The sequence below is a fragment of the Phragmites australis genome, chromosome 22 (assembly GCF_958298935.1).
Source record: "Phragmites australis chromosome 22, lpPhrAust1.1, whole genome shotgun sequence".
NCBI lineage: Eukaryota > Viridiplantae > Streptophyta > Magnoliopsida > Poales > Poaceae > Phragmites > Phragmites australis.
Window position 1 is genome coordinate 17,184,405 of NC_084942.1, and position 10,063 is coordinate 17,194,467.

Below are 10,063 nucleotides of genomic sequence, written 5' to 3' on the forward strand. Positions count from 1 at the left end.
ATCCAAGCTGACCTCCAATGTTGCATATATAAGTGCATAATAACAACCCGTTAGAGGATGATGAGCTAAGTGCTACATCATAACCTAAGGTCAAATGACACATACCAAATCTTTCATGTGTTTTAGCGGATAAACTAAAGTACATCAGCCACCAGAGCGAAAGATATTTGAAGTTGAATACTTTTCTCGATGTCCATATCCAAGCAATTATAATGCCTTTATCATCTTCAAAGGTTATAAACCTGTCGTTTGCTTCATGTCCAACACAACAAACTACATCATGGTGGATATCTAAGGAAGCTTTCAGTTGTTATAACCAGGGGTGGATTCAGGGGGGGGGGGGGGGCTCCAGCCCCCCTACCGGCTGGCACACCTGGGAGCCCCCCCCCCCCCCCCTCCCTCTAATTTTTGGGCTATGGATGAGGGAAGAGCACCTCTTCTTAAGGTAGAAGAAGCAGTTAGCCCTCCCTAAAGGTTTATCCTATGTCCACCACTCGTTATAACGTACTAACCGAAAGTAAAGAGGAAAAGAATAGGGTCACTCAGCTGAATTATATAGCACCGAAGCTTAACAAGTGCTAGGTTATATGGTATACAACTGTGTGCATTAATCTGATTGAAGTATCATGAAAAGAAAACTGAGTAACATAATATAGAGAACTAGGCTCTTGATGACGAACTTCCATTTTCTCCACTGCTCAAATCCAATACTTCAAGTGATCGATTCTCCAAACTTCAACAAATGTGCAACTTCATAGACTGGGTGCAGTTCTAAGATGGCTTTGAACGTCTAGGTATGAGTCACAGGCAAAACACCAAACTGACAAATCACTGCAAAATGTTACATACACAATGCTAAGTAGCAGTAATCAAATGGTGTGCACAAGCTGAAGCAAAGGAAGGATCAAATCATACAACTTGACTACAAAAGCACAAATATCATGGCTAGATACACAAGATGAGGGAAAAGGAGCATATGATAGGAAGTGCAACAAATTAAAAAAAAGAAAAATAAAGAAAGTAATCTTAGAGTGAAAACAATTTTTAATGTGTCTTTTTGCATAATTTTTGTAACTTAGTTCACCATTGGGGGTCTGAAAATCATGTTTTTAACCAATAAAGGAGTTATGAAACAAAGTTCAGAACTTTCCTTTCTAGTTCTTTCTAGTCTCACACGGATAAATTATTTCACTATTCGTCAGCTCAAGGCAGATTAGCACAACAGCAAGTGATCAACTGATCATGCTTGAAACATAGCACCAGAAAAGGCTGCATTTGGTGTTGCAATGGCTTTTAAAAGGCATAGAGATAGAAGCTGGACCAGTGAGGTTAGTCGTCAGTGGTCACTGGTTCGATCAGCAGTCCACCTGTCAAACTGGTGTAGAAGATATTGAGATACTGTATTTCTTCTAAAAATCCATGTATGTAGGGATAAACCAGTACATTTCATGAGATTTTTCATGCTTATTGGTAGGAAAAGGCTGAAATCATGCATAGTCAAGAAACTGGGATGAAACAATCTTGCATGGAACTAAGGAACATTCTTTGTGATAAAAATAAAAGTTGATCAAAGCAAGCTCAACAATTTACCTAAAGCTCAGAGCAACGCAGTGACCTGTTTCTTGATATTGGCACAACATATGTTTGTTGATAAAACGACTGCACAGCACATCTTTGCAGATCAAACACAACCAGTTCTCAGCAGGGTGGTGACATCTGCATGGAAATATCCTCATGAGAAATCTCTGACATGAAAATCTGAAGAATCTTGTTGTATTCAAAATTTATAAGACTGTGGTGTCACTTGGTGTGCATGCTCTGATTGGAATTCAATAAAGATATCATTTTTAATTACTAAGAGGGAAGAATGCAACACAGACATATTAGTATATTCATAACCATGGAAAATTTTGGGTTGCACAGGCTAACTATAATACAGGAAAATGTTGACAGTACATGTGACTGCATTTATGGGTCAAATCATCTCAATGGAAATAGTGCATCAACAAGCATACAAGTAGCTCACAATCACATACACTGAAGCCTAGAAGACGTCGACACAATGTCTGACGGCCTTTTATGTTTACATTACATCGAGAGATCTTAAACAACATTTGGTGAAAATTTGGACACACGAAATACAACTCGGAATCCGACATGGGTATCAGAATCCGACTCAGATTCGGAGTGTCCGATGGTTATTTGTACATTGAAAAGATTGTTCGTCAAAGAAAGGGATCGAATACATAATGTTTTGTGCACGGACAATAGCTCAAAAATCCATTAAATGGAACTCCTGGACAATAATCTTAACGACCCTCGTTCATCACTCTCACAATACTTTTAGCACATTCTAAACTCAAGAGAAATGAACATTCTAATCTGCATATATACAACAATATTTCACTCACCACTGGCATAAATACTCCAATAGTTATATGCAATGCTAATGTACTCTAAAGGTGTGTACGTCATGTCAAGAGTTCTTAGGCTAAGCAAGGGGGGAGAATATGAGCACTCTTCCACACCCCTCCTGGCAGACCTAAACCATAGCTTCTTAATCAAGCCATGGTTAGTAATTATCTGAACAGAAACTGGCCACCAGTTGGTAGTGTAACTAATCGGTAGAAGAATCACCAACTGCAAAGTCACCTTGTTCCCTTCCCACCTTGTTAGTGACATAAAATGCATTGCCAGGAAGGCAGCAACCAAGTGCACATTCCCTTGCTGAAAGCACTGCAAGATATATGCAGTAGGGGGTAGGTCATTCTATTTATCAAATCTTGTAATTTGCAGACCAGTGCAATCAACGCTAGTCTGACCAGTCGGCAATTCATGGCATGTCCCCAGGTAGGTTCAGTAACCAGCCCTACTGACCAACCCCATTGTTAAGACCTACATTAGTTAGCGAAAATTTCCAGACATAATCAGCTATGCTTCGTTGCGTTGACAACCTAAATGTGTTTCGCCGAACCAAAGAAATGATCTATACGTTCAAAACATGTAACTGGCTTACCAAAACATTTTGGGTCACAGTCCGCAATCAATAATCACCGTGTCAACAAGAAATAACGTTTGTTCCTCTAGTTGTTAAACTCATTATCTCAATGTTCTTCCCAAAAAATTGAACTGCGGGGATTCTAAGGGCTCCGAGGAGATTTTATGAGCAGGAAGTGGACGGGCCGAACCTGGAGCACGGCGAGTCGGGTGGGGGCACGCGCGCGAGGTCGTCAGCATCAGCGGGCGGCATGGCGCCGAGGTGCGGGCAGCTGATCCGCGCCTCCACCCACCCTGCCGCTGCGCCGTAGAGGTCCCCAATATCCACTTCTCCCTCCGATACCTCACCTCCCTCCTCCCGGCGTCTGTCGCCGATGCCATCCTCCTCCCTCTCCTTCCCCTGGCACAAAACGCACACGGCAGGACGTAAGAAAGAGGATAAGGCAGAGACAAGGGAGTGTACAAGGTGAGCGAATCGGCGAGCACGCACCTGTCTGGACGACGACGAGCCCTCGCCGGCGGTGGTGGACTTGGTCGAAACGGCGATGGCGAGTTGGCGGCGGAGCGGAAGGGGAAACGACTCGATTAACTGGGCCGCAGTGCTCGTCCCAGCCATTGGATCCGATAAATTTTTTATTTTTATTTTTCAAATTTAGCAATTTTGTTTCTCATTGTAGGAGTAACTTTTTAAACTAATTTTTTTTAAATATATATAATATTATCTTTTGCACTATAATTTTTTCATAATTTTTATTGATTTTTAAAACATAATGTTTTGAATTTTAAAAATAATAAAATATCGTATTTTTATCTTTTTAACCTGTCTCGCCGTCAATGATGACAAGTTTACTTTTTTTAAATATTTCTATCGTTGGAAGGACTATATTCGTACTATTTTTTCAAACATAAAATTACTAAATTTAAAATTTTAAAATATAAAAATATAAAAATTCCTGGATCCGATATTTCGCAACGGCATGCGGCCCAACGGGACTAAGATGAACCCAACTGGACCACGATGTTCAGGGACCAATGGGCCCAAGGAAGCCCAGCCCGCTCGTGCGTTAGGGTTTAGCGCGCCGCGTCTGCTATATAATCCTCCTCTCTCGTCTGACCGCCGCCACTCGCCACTAACTCTTTCTTCCTCACGAGCGCTAGGGTTTCCTGGTGCGGCGGCGGAAGGAGGAGGAGAAGGCGGCGATGGGGCACTCGAACGTGTGGAACTCGCACCCCAAGAACTACGGGCCTGGCTCACGCGTCTGGTAACGGCCGTTCCCTCCCGCTCGATCGCTTACCTCTCGTTCCCTCGCATCGCCTGTTCGTGAGCTTCGCGGCGCTAGAGGCCGACCTCTCCCAACGCCACTTCCCTCGGCATGCGTATTGGGTTCTGCTAACTCGCGTGAATCTTCTGGTTTAGTTCTCGGATCGAGCGGTGTGCTAGGTGCGGCAGAGGAGATTACCTCCGACAGGGGTGTAGGACTGTAGCTTCTGGCACCGATTTGTGATGTTTGCTCATGCGGCGTCGTTAACAGTTCAACGCTAGGTTCGATGTGATTTGAGCTGTAATTTTCGTGGGATGAGCCCTTTGGGTTAGAATTATTAGTTAGTTCCCTTGATTGGCGTAGTTGCCTGGCTTCTTCGGTGCAGTTTGCTATCCTGCTTCCGTGTATATCATCCTGCAGTAAAAATGGGTCAATGATTACTTGCCTCGAGGTTAAGTTTTTGATGTGGCAAGCCTTAATGGCAACGTTTAGAAAAGTGACGTATTAGTCTTTGTTGAAGCAGAGCTGAGGTCATAGGCTCATTGGGTTTAATGGCGAGGCTTGTTGTGTTTGTATGGAGTTCTTGTGTTGAGGAGTGATGCATTGGTGTTGTGAGTCTGTTCTGCCGAATGGTTTGTACTGACTTAATTTCGTTCACCTTGGCAGCCGGGTCTGCGCGAACCCTCATGGACTGATCAGGAAGTACGGGCTGATGTGCTGCAGGCAATGCTTCCGCAGCAACGCTAAGGACATCGGCTTCATCAAGGTATGCTCTATAAACATCATCCTGTGCTGTCAATAATGCTCAACATTTGTCATGTTTGTGATGTCCTCTTCGATTCTTTAAATGTGTATATTTGGAGCATCTGCTGGCAAAAGAATATATGTATGCGCACTGCTTTTAGTTGGTGCAACAAGAGTAGGTCTCTATGCTTCTCTTGTTCATAAATATGTGATGCAGTCACAAGAGGTTTTGTATTGTTTTTGACGAATCAAAGAAATAATCTCTGATAGGGCCCTAATAACTTTCCAAAGAAATGTCCATAAAATTTTGTGCTAGTCTTATCATGTTGCTGCTGAGTATAAATCTGATCTGCTTGCTGAACACATTCATATGCTCCGTGTAATTCATTTTGGTTTAGCTTGTATACTTTGATGCTGCCTTATCTGTCCTATGATTGTGTTATTGCATTGTGCAAGAGTTGTGCACTCTTGATTTTGATTCGAATGACTGACCATGATTGTGATATTGTCATGATTGTTGTCTTGTGATAGCATATCTTAACATTTGTAAATGTTTTCATTGTACAAAAACCCAGGTGTATATGTAAATACTAGGCATTGTTTAGTTAGACATGCCAGTGCTTCTGATTTTCAATTTCTTCTATGTTTCTACTAATTAGCATTCTGACAAATGAATTGCAATTCAACGTTTGTTGCAGTACCGCTGAAGTCAGCTGGGCTACCTGCCAGCGATGAGAGCCTTATGTGGGGTGAAGAAATGGATCATTTGATAGAAGGCGCAATTTGAATTACAGTTATTTAGATGTTTGCTGAGAACTCTGCTAGTAAACTCTGGTTTATGTCTTTGATTGAAAACTGAATGATGTGGATGTTGAACGTGAGTTGATTGCAATATCTTACATGTGCTGCTGCGTGAGCTATCCTGTTTCACCATCTCCTGTTGAATATCACTTTTTAAAAAGGAAGCAGCAATGATGAGGTTTAGGAATTCGCTGCTTCAATAGTATACACAGAATGCTAGTTCAACATTGAAACACAAATTGCTGGGCATTGTTTAGTTAGTCATGCAAGTACTTATTTTCAATTCTTCTCTGTTTCTACTCACTAGCATTCTGACAAACAGGCCTATAGTAATTGTCATTTCCAGAGGCGGACTACTATACCTATTTTAATCTGCCAGTTGTTGCGGTCTCTGATGTTCAAAGCTTATGATCATTTGTAAGGGAATTATACTATTGCCAATGTAACGTGTTCCAAAAATGCCTTATAGTGGAAGCACTGAAGCAGTCGTTGACCTTCTGAGTGCTGCTGGCTCCCTAGTGTGTCCTTCGCCAGTTTCACGGCTTCATCACCTGCTCCTAATCACTGCAAATTCCGCTGAATTCTAGAACTAAGCAGATGATTTTGTCAGGAAAATGGCCGAGGAGAGCGACTTCAGACGCTAGGATGGAAAAACATTTTAATCATATAGATTGCAAGTATAAAACAAATGGTTATGATCTAAGAAAAAGTAGGAAGTAGGAAAAATGTAGGAAATTATATTGTCACAAATCCTATGTGGACAAGTGGAGAAAAAAAATGTTCAACTGGATCTAGTGATCCTATCGGCGCATTTTGTGCCATCCAAATGGTAGGATGGCAACGGGACCAATATCTTCATTTAGCTATCGGTGAGAAGATTACTCTTATCCCCGTGGGAAATTTTGTAGGGATCAGGTTCTCAAGGATGTAAAATTGAATGATATTTGATTATTTTTATATATTAACAATGTGTATGTTGTATAAATAAGTAATTTATTGATGCATACTAGGATAATTAATACAAGATTTATTAAATATCGTAGGTTAGATAAAAAAGAATAAGAGTAATTTAGTAATGTAATGTTTGTATACTTATATGCTAAGAAAAACGTGTATATATGTGATATCAGGGATATAGCGGGGAGCGGGGAGGGGAAGCGCCTTCCTGTCCGCATATGAGTTCGCAGGGCACGAAATCTTCTCATCCCCATCCCCTAATAAGAGATTTTCTGCAGGAAATCGGGGATCGAGTCCCTATTGACATCCCTAATGATACAGATGATTCTCTTTGCTTTACCAATCCTATAAATTTCCTTAAATCTGACGGGGCGTCCCTTCTTATCTGAATGCTAGGGTTCATGTCCATTTCTTTTGACAAAAGACAGCAGAGGAACCGAACTGTGTTGCATTGATTCATGCAACACACCATGGTAGTACTGCGAGTAGTTGCTGCCCTTGTTGTTTTTCCATGAGCACCTTTGACAAGTGTAAAGTAAAGTTGCGTATGTACCAGGGAAAATCTTACCGGTAAATTTTATTTACCGGAGGTCATCGGTAAATTTGATTTCTCGAAAATATCGGATTTACCGGAGTTTTACCGAACAAATTCAAACAAATTTAAACAAAATTTAAATAAATAAAATTCAAATATTACTGATAAGTGATTTTTTATTGTGATCTAATCTTTTTGAAAATTTAAATAAACAAATTCAAAAAATTTACCGGTTTATTTTTTTTACCGGTACCCACCGGTAAAACCGGTAAACCGGGTTTACCGCCGGTTTTCGGCCGGTAAAGTAATCCCTGGTATGTACTGGCATGTCTAACTAAACAAGCAGACGATTTGTCAGGAAAATGTCCGAGGAGAGTGATTTCAGACGCTGGGATTTAAAACATTATAATCTTATAGGGTTGCAAGTGTAAAACAAAGGATTATGATCTCAGAAAAGTGGGAAGTAGAAAGAATGTAGGAAATTTTATCGCACCGTCCAAATCCTACGTGGACAAATGGAGGAAAAAAATGAACTGGATCTAGCGATCCTATCGGCACATTTTGTGCCATCCAAATGGTACAAATGATTCCTGTAAGAATTGGTTTGCTCTAGCAATCCTATGAAATTCCTTAAATCCGACGGCCATCCCTTCTATCTGAATGCCAGGGTTCATGTCCATTTCTTTTGCATGTTGCTCTTAACAAAAGGACAACAGAGGAACCAAACTGTGTCGCCATGATTCATGCAACACACCATGGTAGTACGGCGAGCTGTTGCTGCCCTTCCGATTCTTTCAACTCTATTAGTAGTCTCCAAAAAAGAAAAAAGTACTCTCTAGGAATCCATAGAGCTGCATTGGCTCTTTAGGTTAACTACTGGGATCTGGACAACCATAAGAAAACAATATTCTAGGGTTGTCACAAAAGAAAGTATGCCAATATGAAAGACATATAAGTGGTCAGTATAGAGTATATAGAAACACTGCTGCTCAGTGCACAATGCTCACCAAAGCATTGTTCAAGATGGTCAGAGCTCAACAGACATGGTGGCTGGGCGTGCATCCTACTGGAGCTGCGTCGACGGTGAGTCGGAGATGATTGCACACCTGCAATCTGTGTTCTTGACCAGCGGTGATCTTGATGTTGATCCCAACCTCTGTTACTCCAACGGTTGTTTCAGTTTATCTAGCTACTCGCCCTTATCTCTTGTCGACGATGAGAGCTGCGGCGCAGGAGCATCGGTGGACGTTGCACTGAGTGTGGCTCTTGATCACCAATTTGACACCCTCGCTTCAGCGAACGGTGTAAAGCTAGGCAACAAGAGGAAAGTTCAGACTTGTGAGCAGATGAACCATGGCGAGGAAGCCCATGCCGTTCCCTCGGTAAGCGAAGTCATATATTTGGTCTGATTTCTTGCTGTGTCCTGTTATTCTTGCATTTTGTTGAGTGCGGTTGCTTCTGCAGGCAACGAGACCTCGTAAGAAGTCTGGAAAGGACTCGCAATGTTGCTACGCAAAGGTTGCTGATTTATTGAATTTTTTCATATATGTTGTGGTCATGGAGCGATTTGGTTTGTTTTCTGATCACTTCGTGGTCTGTTTCTAGCAGAAGAGGAGACAGAGGATCAATGAGAGGCTGAGGTTGCTTCAAGAGATAATTCCTAATGGCACAAAGGTAAGATCTTGCTGCCAGTTACTGCAGGTGACAAATATGAAGTCCTTTGAACTTACCTTCACCAAAAAAGAATTAAGTCCTTTGAACTATCTGCAATTGCAGGTCGACATCAGCACAGTGTTGGAGGAGGCAGTCGAGTATGTGAAGTTTCTGCATCTGCAAATCAAGGTCTGTGTTGAATTTTCGCTTAGTTCAGACAGATCAAAATTGATTCAGAATGTCGTTAAAATACATATTTCAGATTTTCCTCACCTTTCTTCCCTTTTGTTTTTGTGGGCAGCTGTTGAGGTCGGATGAGATGTGGATGCATGCGCCCCTCGCCTACCACGACATCAACATCGGCGTCCATCTCAGCCCCTAGCCGGCACAAGAATGATAATGCACAATGAAATTGTTCTTTCTTTTTCTTTTGTGAGGAACACAATATGAAACTATTCATATTCTAAACAATATTGGAAGGATTCATCTTTACAATCATTGTACGTTGCCATGTTGTTTCTCTCTTGCTTTTTTTCATTCTGAAATATGTTTCGCCTTGGCTTTCAAACTTGCACCCAAATACATTTATTACTCTTATGAATAACTACACTTTTATTTTTCCAACGAAATTACCTTATCAATATTATCAACTACTGACGCTGCAAAGTTATAGCTGGACAAGGGATAAATCCAAGGGGGCCGAGGGAGGGGGGGGGGGGTACAAGGGTGTGCCAGCCATTAGGTGGGGCTCAGTGGGCAGCCATCAGGCCCAAGCCTCCATTTTTTACAAGAGAAGGAGATAAGGGAGATGAGGTGGAGAAGGAAAAGAAATAGTCTCCTATAAGCTATCGTTTGGTTCGTTAGGCCATCTTCAACATATATTCTAAAAATTCATCCTCTATAACACTATTACAGTATCCCCTAACACTATTATAGTATCTTTTTTTTTATTTCCAGCCGTTACCCTATTTTCTACCTTACATTACTCTTCTCTTCCCTCCGGACCCACAGTCATACTATATTAACAGTGTTGAGGGCTGCTACAGTAGTCCGCAAATTTGGAGCACCATCTTCTCACTCCGCAACACTGTAGAGCTTGATACCATATCTATTG

At 41.5% G+C, this 10,063-nt stretch overlaps 2 protein-coding genes and 1 pseudogene across 2 annotated transcripts; 2 read left to right on the top strand and 1 right to left on the bottom strand.

Annotated features, from left to right (window-relative positions):
- Positions 1–542: 542 nt before the first annotated feature.
- On the bottom strand, positions 543–3,635 carry LOC133904323 (uncharacterized; annotated as a pseudogene).
- A 481-nt stretch (positions 3,636–4,116) lies between these two features.
- Positions 4,117–5,923, top strand: LOC133905567 (small ribosomal subunit protein uS14-like). The gene is made up of 3 exons (XM_062347392.1): positions 4,117–4,259; positions 4,926–5,025; positions 5,702–5,923. The coding sequence occupies exons 1-3, from the start codon at positions 4,198–4,200 to the stop codon at positions 5,708–5,710; spliced, it is 171 nt and encodes a 56-aa protein (XP_062203376.1). The 5' UTR covers positions 4,117–4,197; the 3' UTR covers positions 5,711–5,923.
- Positions 5,924–8,127: 2,204 nt separating this feature from the next.
- On the top strand, positions 8,128–9,516 carry LOC133905311 (transcription factor BHLH133-like). Its single transcript, XM_062347068.1, has 5 exons — positions 8,128–8,678; positions 8,761–8,814; positions 8,905–8,970; positions 9,073–9,138; positions 9,251–9,516. Exons 1-5 carry the CDS (start codon positions 8,340–8,342, stop codon positions 9,329–9,331), a joined length of 606 nt encoding a protein of 201 aa, XP_062203052.1. The 5' UTR covers positions 8,128–8,339; the 3' UTR covers positions 9,332–9,516.
- Positions 9,517–10,063: the final 547 nt, after the last annotated feature.